The sequence below is a fragment of the Ictalurus furcatus genome, chromosome 3 (genome assembly GCF_023375685.1).
Source record: "Ictalurus furcatus strain D&B chromosome 3, Billie_1.0, whole genome shotgun sequence".
NCBI lineage: Eukaryota > Metazoa > Chordata > Actinopteri > Siluriformes > Ictaluridae > Ictalurus > Ictalurus furcatus.
The window spans coordinates 25,287,838-25,305,072 of NC_071257.1; the positions used below are offsets into that span (position 1 = coordinate 25,287,838).

The 17,235-nt window shown below is 40.0% G+C and overlaps 1 protein-coding gene across 2 annotated transcripts in view; it reads right to left on the reverse strand.

Annotated features, from left to right (window-relative positions):
• dntt (deoxynucleotidyltransferase, terminal) overlaps nucleotides 1–17,235 on the reverse strand; it is a 152,407-nt gene that overhangs the window by 80,581 nt on the left and 54,591 nt on the right. For both annotated transcript variants that reach the window (XR_008385610.1, XM_053621678.1), the window contains exon 8: nucleotides 85–187. Coding sequence is in view for 1 of the 2 variants with exons in the window: in XM_053621678.1 (XP_053477653.1) it covers nucleotides 85–187 (103 nt within the window). In the remaining variant the exon portion in view is untranslated. The remainder of the gene's footprint in view (nucleotides 1–84; nucleotides 188–17,235) is intronic.

A 17,235-nucleotide genomic window follows, 5' to 3' on the forward strand; every position in this document is an offset into this window, starting at 1 on the left:
CAGTGAAAGTGCGCTCACATGTTAACGCTCATGAATGCTGATGAAGAGGAGTTTCAGGTTAAAAGCCAAAAGCTGTTACAGTACCTGTGTCCTGAGTTGATTAATCACAGCAGGTAGAAGTCCATCCTCTTTACCAGGTCTAGGTACAGTAAGGAGAAAATCCACATCATGGCCAAATTCTTTTCCCCTGTGTATGTAAACACACACACATACCAAAATATTAACCACAACTGCCATATCAGCAACAGGATGTATTATTATTTATGTATAGGTCATCAGACTCCTTCATTAAGATTCAGTCAACTTTATGCAGATGCACTGGAATCTGTTTCAGTAATTCAACTGTATTACATTAAGTTAATATTCTCTATGCATAACACCTTTCAAACAGGCTATTTGTGATACATCATTAAGTCCTGCACTTGCTCTTCACATCAGCTCAGCTGCCGGGCTCTCATTTTCTTTACCACTGTCAGTGTTTTAGGATTATGATAATACTGAACAGTTACACTGGTCCACTTTTGGTACGACTCAGAAGAACAGATGTTGAGTGGTTATGTTAAAAAATGCCTTTTGATGAAGTTCTTTAACCACAGGTGGAACGTCGTAATCAAACTTTCACACCACACTATGCAAAAATCCACAGCATTCTATGTACAGCCTTTAAAGTGTAGACTTTAAAGCCTTGAGAACTCAAGTGTGAAAACACCAGAACCAGCAGTGGATATGGATAAGCTGCTTCTCAGAAGACTTGCAATTTTTTTTTTTTTTTTTTTGCCTCTTTTCACTGTCATAATCAGAGTGGTTCAGTGTAAATTAAAAGGCATAGTTTTCCATCACATCCTGTCTTTCATCACACTGTAAAAGTATTCTCATTTGCATTACAAGCTTTTGTCGGTTTCAATGACTCCAACATTTGTTAAAACCTTACTGACTATAATTCAAAAGTTATACATGTCCAACCTTGTGGACAAGCGAAATGTGCATTGTGCAGTGTGCTAGCTGAATTTTCTGGTCAGGTCTCAGCAGAGCCATTTTTTGCTGTAAGCTGCTAGGCCATAAGGGAGCCATGTGTGTATGAAGTTTTATTGTGTTTTTATTTCTTCAACAAAAAAAGTAAGTCCATGGTTCTGGAAGCTGCAAGGCGCCACTTGTGGTCTGAAAAGAACAAAGAATGCAACTTGAAAGGTTCCCAAGTTAGAGATGTGTCTTGGGAAGATTATGATGGATCATGATCTGTAGATCCTCAATCCATCTGGAGCTGAATTGTGTGATTACTTGAAAAAAGGTGGTTATAAACAAATGGTGCCATGTTCTAAGTTATTTAACACATCTAGATGCAAATATCAGGAAATGAAAGCTGAAATTCTGACCTATCGTTTCATTCATCATTTGATCTCAAACCCAAATGTATTCCGTGTATAACAATATGAGTAACATTTTTTATTGTGGACTTCTTGCCTATGCTTCACATACCTCAGTTTCAGAACTATGGTCATGAACAGCAGGTGCACTAAGAAATTATGTAAGAAATTAACTAATTATAATTATTAATGGCAATTGTAAATAAACCTCCAATCTCAAGCTGTTTTAATAGCCTGCCTATGTTTGTCAGATAAAATCTGCACACTTTGCTATTCATTTTTTTTCCTTGACTACCTCCCTAACTGGCCAGAACATTCATAATCATGTACAAATTTCTTAAAACCCAAGCAAAGTTCAGAAAATATTTAGGTAGAAAAAATGTTATATACAGAAACACTACATTTCTTGACCACTTTTCTAACCAAAGTTAATGACAACAAATTATGTTTATTATAGTGGGTAAGGGATCTTGAAGTTGCCTTTGGATTTGTGGATTTGGGCCACTAAAATGGCCCTGGGCCCAGGAGTGTAAAAGAGAGAGAGAGAGATGGACTCTGGAGACCTGCATGTTGAAGCCCCTAACACTGAATATTTGTGGTGAAATCTGATGACCTTTGTAGCTCCGAGCACAGTGAATATGCTGGAATATGCCCTTTGATAATGATTTATAGGATGAACAGAAGCACAGGCATGTATTTCACAGTTAATAAGCTGAAAAAGGAGAGTAAATGGGTGCTGTGTCTCACATGTCTTGCTGATATGCGTGAATTCACCAGCCTCTGATAGGCTAACAGCAAGAGTGGGAAAAGAGAAAAGAAATAGGTGAGAGTAGAGATAAAGCTCAAGGGGTCAGCTAAGCATGGATAGCTTGTGGGAGTGTGACATCTATACAGAGATGAGAATGTCCATAGTCAGCATATGGAAGAAATAGATCCATCTACACTTCAACATTAGGTTTCATAATGCATAAGTACATACTATACATACATACGTATGCATATTCAATTTGTGGATAGGTTTTGCAGTATATAGTATACAGACCTATGCTAGAGATGGCCCATTTCTCTGAAAGAGGTTTGCCATCATTACCCTCAGTATACTTACATTTTTTTCAGAGGCCGATTTGTATATCAGAGTAGTCAACCTGTAGATATAATGTTTTATTTCCTTGGTGTCAGCCTGTATAATCAGCTAGCTTTCTAATATAGAATACATGAAATACCAAAGAAAAGTACTACGCTTCCAAGAGAGTATAGTACAAGCCAAAATCCGGAACTGGAAAGTTAACTGATTGTATTTTAATATTAATTTTATATATTTTAATTATGTACACATAAATATCTAATTCACATTTCAATATTTTTGTCAGCTTCCAAGCTCTGAAATGAATGGACAGTGTTACTGAGAACTGTATTTGAATATAAAATCCCATTCTGTAATTTGTATATGATGGTCAATATACTCTAAAATACTATAGCATTTCATTTTCCATGATGTGATTCTGGTTGCTTTTAGAGCATGTACTCGCATCAAAGCACCTTCTGTTTGCAAACAGTTTGTGAAGAGCACAGCAGTGCTAACAAATGCCTGAATGACTCTTCAGGGAGGAAACTGAAATCCTGGAATGTATCGACTGACTTGTTTCTATTCAGCATGTTCCAAAAACCATGCCTATTACCACTCAGTGTTTAAATGGGCTTTAAAAGATTTCACAATTTCACTAATGTGTTTTTCACAGTACAAGGCTGCTGTAATCATGGAGTTTTAATAAGCTCTCACTAATACACCGGAGTAAAATATAACCGCAGGTTAACATCCCAGGTAAAGTAATACTTTAGAAACAAAATAGACATTTAATTGAGCAATTCTTCACTATTTAATCCACAGAACCAGTGCACTTTCTGAAAGACCTAGTGTTAGTGTTAGTGTGTGATCTATAGGAATGCTAACATCTCCAGGTGTGGCAATACTGATTTTGTGTCCCTATCACAATATGTATTTCTGAATTTACAAAATATTATATTGGCGGCTTAGGGGTTAGCAAATTCGCCTCACACCTCCAGGGTCGGGGGTTCGATTCCCACTGTGGCCCTGTGTGTGCGGAGTTTGCATGTTCTCCCTGTGCTGCAGGGGTTTCCTCTGGGTACTCTGGTTTCCTCCCTCAGTCCAAAGACATGCATGGTAGGCTGATTGGCATGTCCAAAGTGTCTGTAGTGTGTGAATGTGTATGTGATTGTGCCCTGCAATGGCTTGGCACCCTGTCCAGGGTGTATCCCGCCCTGTGCCCGATGCTCCCTAAGATAGGCTCCAGGTTTCCCCGTGACGCTGAAGAGGATAAGCGGTACAGAAGATGGATGGATGAATATTATTTTGGTATAATCCATTTTCTGTACTGCCTATCCTACACAAGATCACGGGTAGCCTAGAGCCTATTCCAGGGGACTCAGGGCACAAGGCAGGGGACACCCTGGATGAGGTGCCAACCCATCACTGGGCACAATCGCACACACATTCACACACTACAAACAATTCGGAAATGCCAATCAGCCTACAACACATGTCTTTGGACAAACACCCAACCCCGGAGGTGCGAGGTAAACATGTTAACCACTAAGCCACCCTGTCCTGTTTTGGTACAATATTATACCAATATTATTTGGTTACAATATTTTGTAAGTCATTACAGTGTAGTTACACTTACACCTCTATTTAATATTATGAATCACATTTCATTTTTATGTATTTTTGCCCATCTCTGGGTGGGGCTCTTTAATTTCCTGCCTTCCTGAATTTAGAGGGCCTTATATCAAAATAACATGATTTTGGGGAGAACAAATTTTCTGCACATCCTTTTGAAGTGTTTACTGCTGACATGCCTTCTGTTTGAGCAGTGCTACATCAAACTTGCCACAATTCTGCCACAGCCTATAAAATAACGCTAGAAATACAACACACACACAAACACACAACAGGGCTTGAGAGAGTACAAGTGATGTCATTATCAGACTGCTGCAGGCATCTTTAACCAAGATGTGAGAACTGTCTGTTTCCTTCTATTTAAAAGACTGGCTGTTATGTCCATCTAATGACATTACTCTTTCTGCTCATCACAATCTTCTTGTTGCTACTGTATATCACACCCGTGTCTGTCAGCTCTATGATAGTCTTTTGCCTAAAGTCATCTGTAGATTATTTATCCACGTTTAAAGATGATTATGCGTGTCAGTCAGGTGTTATGCGTCATAAATACTAGCTCATGATTCCATTTCAAATAGTTATTGAAAGAAATGCAAACAACTCCGAAAGTGTTGTCACCTTCAATGTAAACATCAGTAAACAGAATACATATAGGTTGCATTTTACATTAATTCTGAAATAATAGTTATAATTTATTAAAATGAAAAAACTATAAAAGCTTAATTTTGATTTCATTTATAGAAATTCAAATTAGCAATAGCAATTAGAGGTATTTTAAGCTTATACATATTGGTGTGCTGTATTAATAATCATGTAGATTTTGTAAAGCCTCTCTTCCATACAGAAAATTTCAAGCTTCTATATGTTCACAGATTTGTGCATGTGAACGTTCCTCTTTAAGATTTTCAGATGGGCTCATGTCCGGAGACTGAGATGGCCATTGCAAAACATTGATTTTGTCTCCCTGTAGCAATTTCCTTCTTGCTTTGAATGTCTTTTTAAATTTTCAATCTACAGCAAGTCTTATTTTCCTGGAAAAGGCAAGTGTGTTTTGAGGGTAACATATTCCAGAACATAGTAAAATTCATGATGCAATCAATCTTTACAATTGTCCCTGGACTGCCAGCCACAAAACAGCCCCAAACATCAATGATTCACCACCTTATTTTACAGTGGGTGTGGAAGCTTTTCTTGTATGCAATGTCCAGTTTTACTAGTTAGACGGAGCTCTGATCTGACCATTAAAAAGGAGACATGATTCCAATTGTAATTCCAAAAACATTGCATTTTGTGGGGTCGGCCATTCTCCATTATGTGTGCATTTGTGTGTGTGTGTGTGTGTGCGTGTGTGTGTGTGTGTATCCATGGGCATGTCTGTGGAGTACCTAAGATAAATCACCTCTAGGTGTGAATGTGTGCATGTGGTGCCCTTACAGTGTTCCCTGTATAGGTTCCGGATACCCCGCAACCCTGACCAGGATAAAGCGCTTAATGAAAGCAAGTTTGCACGGTTATATGCTGCTTTTTTTCAAAACTATTGATAGTAGATACACATATAATATATACATACTGTATATACTGTGTTTGGGGGGGCACGGTGGCTTAGTGCTTAGCATGTTTGCCTCGTACCTCCAGGGTTGGGGGGTTGATTCCCACCTCCACTCTGTGTGTATGGAGTTTGCATATTCTCCCCGTGCTTCCCTCCTCCAGTCCAAAGACATGCACTGTTGGCTGATTGGCATTTCCAAATTGTCCGTAGTGTGTGAATGTGCATTGTGAGTGTGCGATTGTGCCATTTGATGGATTGGCACCCCATCCAGGGTGTCTCACACCTTGTGCCCTGAGTTCCCTGGGATAGGCTCCAGGCTCCCTGCGACCCTGTGTAGGATCCGCTGTACATGGATGTATATATTGTATGCTACATACAGTATGTACAGTATAATCCTATGTCCCTGCCCTTACAGAAACAAACGTATCAACAGCTATATGAGTTCTCATGGTGATGATTGCATGTGTGCACCCTCATATTTGGCAAAAAGGAAAAGTTCAAAGGCAACAATAAACTGCCTTGAGACTGTGAGTAATACATTTAGCGTACATATTCTTTAGTGGTAATTTCAAAACACAAAAAGTGGTGTCACTATGAAAATGTTCTGCCAAGTGGAAAATGAAAATGATTGTGTGTATAGTTTATATGATGTTTTCGCCCATTCTCTTTAAAGGTGACACTAATTCTGGAGTTACTTGTAGATACTTAAAGTTCTTGGACTGCTGTCCCAAGTATACTTCCTTTTTCAGTACAAATTCAGCATGTTCTTTTAGTCTCTCCTAGAACCTACCCCAGGGAAAATCTCGTCTTCAATCTCTGACTCTTTGCACTTTTCCTTTTCTCTTACCTACGTTTTACCTTTTACTTTTATGTTTAATGTATGAGGCTTGTGCCCTGAGACAGAGCTGCTTGAAAGCTCCATTCTCAGTGCTGGAGTAGCTAAACTCTCTTCTATTTCCAATTAACTGTGCCATGATACAATGGCAGGCTCAAACACATGATCCCCATCTTGAGACAAACGTGCTGAGAATCTCTTGCTCAGACTTTCGCTGTGCTGGCAAAAATGCTCCATATGTCTACCCTTAACAGCCAAATCAAGTCAAGTCAAGTGGGTTTTTATTCTCATTCCTCTATATAGCTTGTAAACATTGGAACAAAATGGCGTTTCTTCAGGACCATGGTGCAACACGGAACAGTACACAAGACTACATAAAGTGCAAATACACAACAGTGTGAGACGAGTGCAAAACAGTAAATACACAGGACAAGACACAGAACATGGACTGTAAACTGGAAACATGGGCTGTAAATTGTAAGCTATTGTGTAATGTAGCAGCACAAGTACAGCAGCAAAAACAAGTTCCATAGTATAAAGTGACTGATGCAGCAGCACTGAGTCTTACTGTGTTAGTCATACTACATTACATTACAGCATTTGGCAGACACCCTTATCCAGAGTGACTTACAATTATCTTTAATTTTTTTATACAACTGAGCAGTCGAGAGTTAAGGCCTTACTCAAGGGCCCAATAGTGGCAGCTTGACAGTGCTAGGGTTTGAACTCATGACCTGCCGAACAGAAGTCCAACGTCTTAACCACTGAGCTAACACTTCCCCACATACTGGGTTAGGTTAGGTGATAGACTAGCCCAGGTGAGCGTTGGGAGGCAGCAGGGTGTTGGTGGTGGCACGGATGCTCCTGTACCTTCAGCCAGAGGGCTGGAGGGTGAATAGTCCATGAAAAGGGGGAAAGGAAATCTCTTTGCCCTTAATAACAAAGATGGCTGCAAATTATATTTAGTCTTCATAGCAACCACTGTGAAACAATGGCATATTTTTAAAGGGTTTTATACCACAGCAGTGTTGAATTCTCAAAGGTGTGGATTAATTTTTTATAACAGCATGGCTCTGACAATAGTTTGATTATAACAAAAATGATAGGTTTATATTAGTGCAGTATTTTTGTAACTAGAGAGTCTTCAGGGCAGAGGAGTTTACACATTCTGGTTTCTCTGTAACATGACAAGCTGCTTGTTTTGTTGCTGTATTAACTACGAGCCATGTGGGAAGGAGTATTTATGGCTGTTATATCATACATGATAATGGGAACTAACTAATCTTGTGGACGTTCCAAAACATTAAATGTCACTATAATATAATGAGTTAAAAAAAAGTCATTCGTTAATTTGTTATAAATAAATAATTGTAATCACTGATTATACGATTACAGGAAAATAATCCACTTTGTAGTAATAGTATTACATCATCCCATTGTAGTTTTAACAGCAGGACCTAAAATGTTTTATTCTTTATTTATATTTTTAATGTGCTGATTGAATTTTTGCATCTTTAAGCTCGAATTTAAACATAAGCTGTGTGCACCTACAAATATCAGCTCTAATCAGCAGATTAAATGACATCATCCACCACCCTGCCTCTGTCATGTAATATCGGAGAAGGACTAGAAACTACGTTTCCCATCAGCCACTGCACCTTGTCACATGTCTCAATTCAACTGTTTCACGTTTAGCTCATTAGCACTGGTGTGTATATATAGCCACCTTCAGCACTGCACAGTTGTCTTGCGTTGCTTGTTCTGTCTCCATGTACCATGTTATGCTCGTCTTGTTCCATGTGAGTCTTGTGTTGTACACAATGTATAAGACTAAATGTTTCACTGAGATTCTGCATTTGCATCTGCCTCTAATTCCGAATTGTGACAGAAAGCAAGACCGAATAAATGGATGCAGCAGATTTTTTCAGCGTGTAAGAGGCCCTTTTTGAAAGGGAAAAACCGCACTGTGAGAAGGAAGGGAGATTCTCTATGATCAAGGCTAGTTGGGAATGGCTCGACATGATGTACTCCCTCAGGGCATATACTGAGAAGGAGCCTTCCAGCCAGGCGGAAACCATCTCCCACCCGCCCTGCCCCACTAAAGACGTCGATCTGCCTCCCTCCCCTACTGTGGATCTCGTTCAGTCTACTGAGTCAATGAAGAACATCGTTCAGCCTGCCTGCTCAACTGAGGATTCTGCTCAGCACCCCTGTACAGCTCAGGACGTTGCTCTGCCTCCCAGTGAGGCCAAGAGCTCCGCTTTGCTTTCCTGCTCCTCCTTGCACGGCACTACGCCAGGCTACTCTTCAGACATCACTCCGCCGTCCTGCTCGGCTGAGGGCGTCGCTTTGCCGTCCTGCTCGGCTGAGGGCGTCGCTCCGCCATCCTGCGCGGCTGAGGATGTCGCTCCTTTTCTTTGCTTCACGCTGTACGTCAGTCCCCCTTCCTGCTCCACAGAGGACATCGCTCCCCTCCTCATGATTCACAGAGAGCATTGCTCCCCCCCCGGCTTCATGGAGAACTTCTCTCCCCCCTCTGGCCCCGTGGAGAACTTTGCTCCCCCCTCTAAACCTCGCAAAGAGCGTCGCTCACCCTCCTAGCTTCATGGTGAAAGTGTTTATACATAGCCACGTTCAGCACTGCACAGTTGTCTTGCATTGCTTGTTCTGTCTCCATGTATTACGTTATTCTCATCTTGGTCCATGGAAGTCTTTTGTTGTATTTTATTAAATGTTTCACTGAGATTGTGCATTTGCATCCAAATCTAATTCCGAATCGTGACAGCCTCTCAACCCCTGATCTGCCTCCACTGTGACTGGACAGTATTTCAAATGAAGCCTTTGGCATACATGCCAAAAGCAAAGATAGCATGGTGAAGATTAGGATTTTTCAAAAGCCAAAAGCAAATACACAAGAAAGCCTAACTAACTTTGTTGTCAGTTTCAAGACTGTCATCTGTTGGCTTTCATAGTATATGCAGTGAGCATGAGGGGGAAAGTGTAAATAATTCAGCATTTCCTGTACCTTGCATATAAATATATACATACATATTTACAAGTCCATGACAAGGTAAAAATACAGATGAATAATAAAGACCCTGCATGGAATTTCATAAACAGCACCTAAGGATATTGTGATCATTGTTGCTTGCAGTTCTTCAGATACTTAATCTCTCTTCTTTTTTTGTCACCTACAGTAGTGGATTTTCTACTAATTACCTCAATGGTTTGACAAGCTGATATTACAGCATATATAAGTAGCACACAAATCCTGTTCATTGACAAAATAATTTGTACTTTGTGCATTTTCCCAAAGAAGATTTGTGGTATTTAGAACAGAAGGTGAAATAGTCACTAATTCTGAATTGTGCATTTAACTATATTCATCTATAACAGCACAGCTCTGACAGCAGCTTATATTGCAAGGCTGAAAGGATCATTTTAAAGCGCTCATTCCAATACTTTATTTCTTCTACAGTAACACACAGTGCTGTGAAAAAGTATTTGCCCCATCCTACTTTCTTATGTTTTTGTGTATATCTCATAATAAATAGTTTTAGATCTTCAAATGAAATACAACAACATAAAACCAAGGCAACACATAATACAGTTGTATTATGTAATAAAACTGTATTATCCATCTACCGGGGGCAAATACATTTTCACACAGGCCCAGTTGATATTGGAAAACTTTTTTGCTTCAAGAAATAACATTGTCATTTAAAAACTATATTTTGTGTTTACTCAGATTGCTTTTGTTTTATCTTAGAGTTTGTTTTAATTTCTGAAGCAGTTTAATGTGAGATATACAAAAAACAGAAGAAATCAGGATGGGCAAATACTTTTTAACAGCACTATATAAATTCGTATGCAATACGGTGAAGTTTGAACAGTTCAATTTACTAATAACACCAGGGTGCAGGAATAAAGTCAGGGTGTCCTTTTCAAAGAACAGAATTCCTATTTAGAGAACAGTGAAAGTGTGCTCAGATGTTAACGCAAATACTTTTTCACAGCACTGTATTACATAGTCTTTTAGGAAGGAGTTTCCAGTGTCAGCACTTTCTAACAGTCTGAGGAGAACCTGTAAGCTTTCTAACACAGGAAAGTCTTCAGGATGGAGGACTTTGCATTTTCTTGGTAACATGACAAGCTGAATTTTTTTGTCTTATTAACTTCGAGAGAGACAGAAAGAGAGAGAGAGAGACAGAAAGAGAGAGAGACAGAGAGAGAGCGAGAGAGGCTGGTGCAGAAACAACAGTTTACATATATCTGCTGTTACTAACTTCTGGGGAATCCACAACAATAAACATATCTATAAACTGATAAAATGTATGATATATCATACTTTAGTACATAAAAAATGAATGAGTTTCGGGGGGACGGTGGCTTAGTGGTTAGTACGTTTGCCTCGCACCTCCAGTGTTGGGGTCTCGAATCGCATCTCCACCCTGCGTGCACGGAGCATGCATGTTCTCGCCGTGCTTCTGGGGTTTCCTCTAGGTACTCCAGTTTCCTCCCCCAGTCTAAAGACATGCATTGTAGGATGATTGGCATTTTTAAATTGTCTGTAGTGGGTGAATGTGTATGCGATTGTGCCCTGTGATGGGTTGGCACATTCTCTATGAGTTCCAAGCTCCCCCATGACTGTGTAGGATAAGTAGTATGGAAAATGGATGGATGGATGGATGATTAGTTGAGAAATTGCTTTAGTATAAGAGAAATATACTTTAGGATATAGTGTAATTAGAAGATAATCAACTTTGGAGTGGTAATGCAATAATTAATGTTGTTGATTATTTCCATATAACAACACAACCCATCATGTTTTATAACCCAAGTGACATTATGTTTAATTTTGGGTTTGATGATGTTGACTATTCAGATATATAGCATCAGGCATATAAATAGGTGTGGTGGTCAAAGGCAATACTAAAACCTAAGGTTAATGTTCTGTATCCTTACAATCTCATGCAATCAAATGCAAATTTTTAAGCAACTGGCAAATGGATCATTAAAGGCCCATTTGTCCATGTTATGACAGCAGTAATAGATGAATATGTAGACTTAGCCATGTAGTAAGTCATCCAGAAAGAGATATTAAGAAATGTCATCCAAAGACAAGGCAATAAAGTGCCTGTAGGCATGACTAATTACTGTACAGTTAAAACTTCTGCTGAGATACAAAACACCCTCTGTTTGTCCTGTCAGTCTCACATAGGTGTTGGATGAATAATACGGCTGACAAGGTTTTTTCCAAAGCATGAAAAAACCTGCTCCTCCTTGGCATGAAGGGGGAGATAGGAAGGGTTTTTTTTTCTTGGGAGGGGGTTGTCATGTATTTAAATGTCCAGATGTTCTTTCAATAAGAGTAATGTCAGTACTGTCAACAGCGGCTCAGCACAGTCTCCTTACACACACACACACACACACACACACACACATACAAAGTCTGCCAAAAAAAGTCTCTCAAAATCTGCCAAAGCAGGAATATTTACTACTTTTAAAAGCTCCATTCCCAGTGGCGTGTCCTTTTCGAAGACTGTATAATTGCAGATTATTAAAGCCTTCAGCAGCATGCTTTGCAGATTTCTTGACTTGTCTCACACACACAGATGAAATGATGCCGCATTCATGGTGTAAATGGTCATTTGCAAATTGTAATAAACTCATTTGCCACCTCAGGACGTTTAACATGCGAAGTGGGGGGGGGGGACATGGATGCCTCCACAAAAGTGTGTCTTTTGCTTGCTGTGTCAGAACATGTAATGCTTATAAAAGCTACTTTAACCACACTTTTGCAATTATAGGCCTAACTGGCTACTGATACTGTGAACTTCAAACATTCATGCAACATTTTGGACTGAAATTTCAGTACAGCAGCAACAGCAGACAATTGCGAGTAGCTTAGCAACAAGACAGCCAGTGGACAATAGCAAGGAGCATTAGCGACAAGATAGTTGGCTAACATTAGTGATAACTATAACTTTGATGAATATTTTCTCAGACAGCGTTTATTAGTATGGCCACTGTCTGTATATTAACTGATCTAAAGCCAATACTGCCATAAACTATACTTTAAGGGCATTTTCACACTTGGCTCATTTGGAGTTTGTTTCGGAAACTGGTGCATTTTCTCCCTTGGTTTGGTTAGCCATATATGAACATGGAAATCGCGTTCGGATCCGCACCAAAATAAACAAACTCTGGAGTGCTTCAATTGTGGTGAGAAAGCAATCTGTCCCAATGATCCAGCCTGTATAGCAATGCATGATGGGAAATGAGTTACGTAAAAAGCTTGTTTTAATAATGATTCACAAAATGTATCACGGTTTAACTTGGACCAAAATTTGCTCCAATGAACATATTTATGAACAACTTTCAAAAACATAAAAACACAGAGATTTACAAGGTGTATACAAGGTGTAAGCATCTCAAGGAGGCTCTTATAGTGTAAGCACTGATATGAAAAGATTGTATTGTTTCTGCTGAGTAAGAATTAATTGATTTGTTAGGTAAATTATTTCTTTTGTATTTGGAGAATGGGATATATTGTATTACTGAACTTTTATTTTGATGGGGGGTATGGTTTTCGGGAAAAAGAGAGAGTACTCTGACCATTGAGAGAACAGATTACTCACCTGTGAATTGCATAAACATGTTTTAGTATGCTTTGAAATGTTTCCTTGGGAAAGCAAACAGAGCCAAGAGAAAATGCAATACTGTAACAATTGAAGTCCAAGTTTCAGAAGAAAGCACAGATCGAAGGGTCTGAAAATGCCCTAAAAGTAGAGTAAAAATACTTTAAACTGTCCACAGCTAGCGCACGGTGGCTTAAGGGTTAGCACATTCGCCTCACGCCTCCAGGGTTGGGGGTTCTGTTCTTGCCATGGCCCTGTGTGTGTGGAGTTTGCATGTTCTCCCCATGCTACGGGGGTTTCCTCCGTGTACTCCGGTTTCCTCCCCCACTACAAAGACATGTATGGTAGGCTGATTGGCATGTCCAAAGTGACCATAGTGTATGAATGGGTGTGTGAATGTGTACGTGTTTGTGCCCTGCGATGGACTGGCACCCCGTCCAGAGTGTACCCAGCCCCTGGGATAGGCTCCAGGTTCCCCGCAACCCTGTATGGTCTGTAAGCGGTATAGAAAATGGATGGATGGATGGATGTTCACAGCTAGGTCCTAAAATGTAGTCAGTTAAATTGTGTAGTCCAAAGCAGTGGGCAGTGAAATTGCATGATTTCTGGGCTAAAACAAATCTGGGCTAAAATAAATCTCCCCAGACATCTTTTATTATCAACCTGGGTCTATATGTCATGCTCATGCTTGTGTTCCTGGAGTTTCCCCATCGCTGTGTATGGCACATCCTGTTAGGTTGTAGTACCTAACAGTGGAGGGCAGAATTTCATGGCCTGTGGACAGTGTAAACTGGGAGGTCCTAAACAGTGAACATTGTCATTGGGTGGTCATAATGTGTGGTCTAGTAGTATAGTTGAAGTGAAAGCTCTATAACTTTAGTTTAAATCATAAAACTTTAAAATACTGAAAGATGGACTGTTGACGGACAGCATAATTGAATGGTCCTAAAGAGAGGACAATGTAATTGAGTGGCCCTGAAGAGAGGACCGTGTAATTGAGTGTTCCTGAAGAGAGGGCAGTATAACTGAATGGTTCTAAAGATAGGACAGCGTAATTGAGTGGTACTAAAGAGAAGGACAGTGTAATTGAAAGGTTCTAAAGAGGGGACAGTGTAATTGAGTGGTCCTGAAGAGAGGACAGTGTAATTGAGTGGTCCTAAGGAGGAGGACAGCGTAATTGCGTGGTCCTAAAGAGAAGGACAGCGTAATTGAGTGGTCCTGAAGAGAGGACAGCGTAATTCGGTGGTCCTAAAGAGGGGACAGTGTAATTGAGTGGTCCTGAAGAGAGGACAGTGTAATTGAGTGGTTCTAAAGAGAAGGACAGTGTAATTGAGTGGTCCTAAAGAGAAGGACAGCATAATTGAGAGGTCCTGAAGAGAGGACAGTGTAATTGAGTGGTCCTAAAGAGAAGGACAGTGTAATTGAGTGGTCTAAAGAGAAGGACAGTGTAATTGATTGGTCCTGAAGAGAGGACAGAGTAATTGAGTTGTCCTAAAGAGAAGGACAGTGTAATTGAGTGGTCCTAAAGAGAAGGACAGTGTAATTGATTGGTCCTGAAGAGAGGACAGAGTAATTGAGTGGTCCTGAAGAGAGGACAGAGTAATTGAGTTGTCCTAAAGAGAAGGACAGTGTAATTGAGTGGTCTAAAGAGAAGGACAGTGTAATTGATTGGTCCTGAAGAGAGGACAGAGTAATTGAGTGGTCCTGAAGAGAGGACAGTGTAATTGAGTGGTTCTAAAGAGAAGGACAGTGTAATTGAGTGGTCCTAAAGAGAAGGACAGCATAATTGAGAGGTCCTGAAGAGAGGACAGTGTAAGTGAGTGGTCCTAAAGAGGGGGCAGTGTAATTGAGTGGTTCTAAAGAGAAGGACAGTGTAATTGAGTTGTCCTAAAGAGAAGGACAGTGTAAATGAGTGGTCCTAAAGAGAAGGACAGTGTAACTGAGTGGTCTAAAGAGAAGGACAGTGTAATTGAGTGGTCCTGAAGAGAGGACAGAGTAATTGAGTGGTCCTGAAGAGAGGACAGTGTAACTGAGTGGTCCTGAAGAGAGGACAGTGTAATTGAGTGGTCCTAAAGAGTGGGCCATTGAATTGTCAGTAATAATAGCTTAAAAAGTAAAAGACTGATAAATGGACCATTGATGGATAGTGGAATTGCTTGGAGAATTGGATGCAACACAATATACCCTTTAATCAGTAGGCTTAAGTGCTCTCAAAATGTTGACATGAACCTGGGAAATCCTAATGATCAAATGGCCTGTTGTTTTGTTTGTTTGCTTAAGCTAGTGAACATCATTTTGATTGTAACTTTGAGTTTAATTGCAGCATAAATCAATAGTCTTACCTAGTGTTGTGTTTCAAAGTCACTTACTGGACTCGTTCGAGTGTCACATTCTCGTGAACCTGTATATTTTTGCTACAAAAACCTTTTCCATGTGTATGTAAATGTCATTGTGCTCAGTAGTTCCATATGTTAAACAAGCAATAAGACAAGCAATGCTGCTACGTTCAGTGATTGACCGTAGACGAGTAAAGCTGCAGGATGAAGTGTCATACAGGGTCATCAATAGATGCTGCATCTCACCTTTACACTGTGATAATGGAATGTCAGACACCTCTCAGCAGCATTCATAGCTGTCCCTACACCACCAGTGCCACCAGAATGCACAAAAAGACAGCATAGAAGAATTGAAGAACTTAGTATAGCTGGTAATAATGAAACATGTCTGTGTGATATGAAGTTTGATCAGCTCAGTTTAGCATTACAGGGACAACAGAGATAGACATGTTAGATCCTAACACTGCTTCCCTTTGACTGGCTTATTCTGTAGATCATGGAGTCATGCACTTCCCCAATGTACTACCCTAAATATTTGGTCCCAACTACAGCACTTACTTTATGTACTGTAAATAAATCTCCCCAGACATCTTTTATTATCAACCTGGGTCTATGTGTCATGCTCATGCTGTGTTCCTGGAGTTTCCCATCACTGTGTGTATGGCACATCCTGTTAGGTCCCTATGGTAGCTGTCCCAAATAAATCCCTTGATTCAGGTAATTTCTTACTGCCTATTTTTCCAGTAACAGATGGCCTGACAAATGCTAGATTAAGAATTTAGTAAGGTTCTGATACTAAATTCTGGACATTATACTTCTCTACATCTGAACCATTGCCAAAGGCAACAGAAACAGACCATAAACCAGTCCCTCAGGATGCAGTTGCAGTTTATAGCATCAGGAATACTGCCATATTCATAGGACACCCTTTTATACCTATACCTTAGGCTATTCAGTTACTTTCCCCACTTGGCATGGAGAGCATTAAGACCTGACATATCTTGAAGTGCAACATGATCGGGGTGTGTCAGAGAAGCTCCTGGGAGTCTGTGGTTAGTCACTGGGCTGAGACAGCAGATAAAATAAAGCCAGTCAAGTGGCTCTATTCCCTGACCCATTTACACTAGAGCCAAGGGGAAGGTAACTATAGGATCTTCGAGAACCTGTGTCTGCATAAACAGAAGGCTTGTCTCTCCCACAGAGAAGCAAGTTATTCTGTCCTACAAGACAGCCTGCTGCTGAATAATTTACAACATAGTACAGGAGTTAAAGCTAAACTTCTTTAAAGCTAAGCCACCAGAACATTAAACAGCTCAGACCCCATGAGAGACACAGACCAGTGGAAGAAAATAAAGAAGGTATTTGTGCAAAAAACAACAATGGAGTAAAAAGCATAATAGCATACAGCAGCAAAGCATGACAAAAGCATGACAAATAGTCTGTGTGGGGAAGCTAGACAATTTCTTGTTCTGGCTTGTAACTTCAACATATCCTCCTTTGTACTTGGACAATAAAAAGTAGCCTAAGGCTCATGACGAAACATCATTTTACATGGAGGAAATTTGGTATCTCTGCCCACCAGCTAGTAGAGTAACTCAACCAGCTCATTTAGCAGGGTGACAGACTGGGGTAGCTCAGAGGTGATACATGTGCATACTCATTCATGCTTGTAGGAAGTCAAGCAAGCAAAAACAATGCAAAATTCAAAAGAAAATTATGAATAGTTTAAAAACAGCTTTTGATGCAGTTTTTATACTCATTAACAGGCCAGGCAGCTCATATAAAAATAAGGGATATGTGATGAGTGGGATG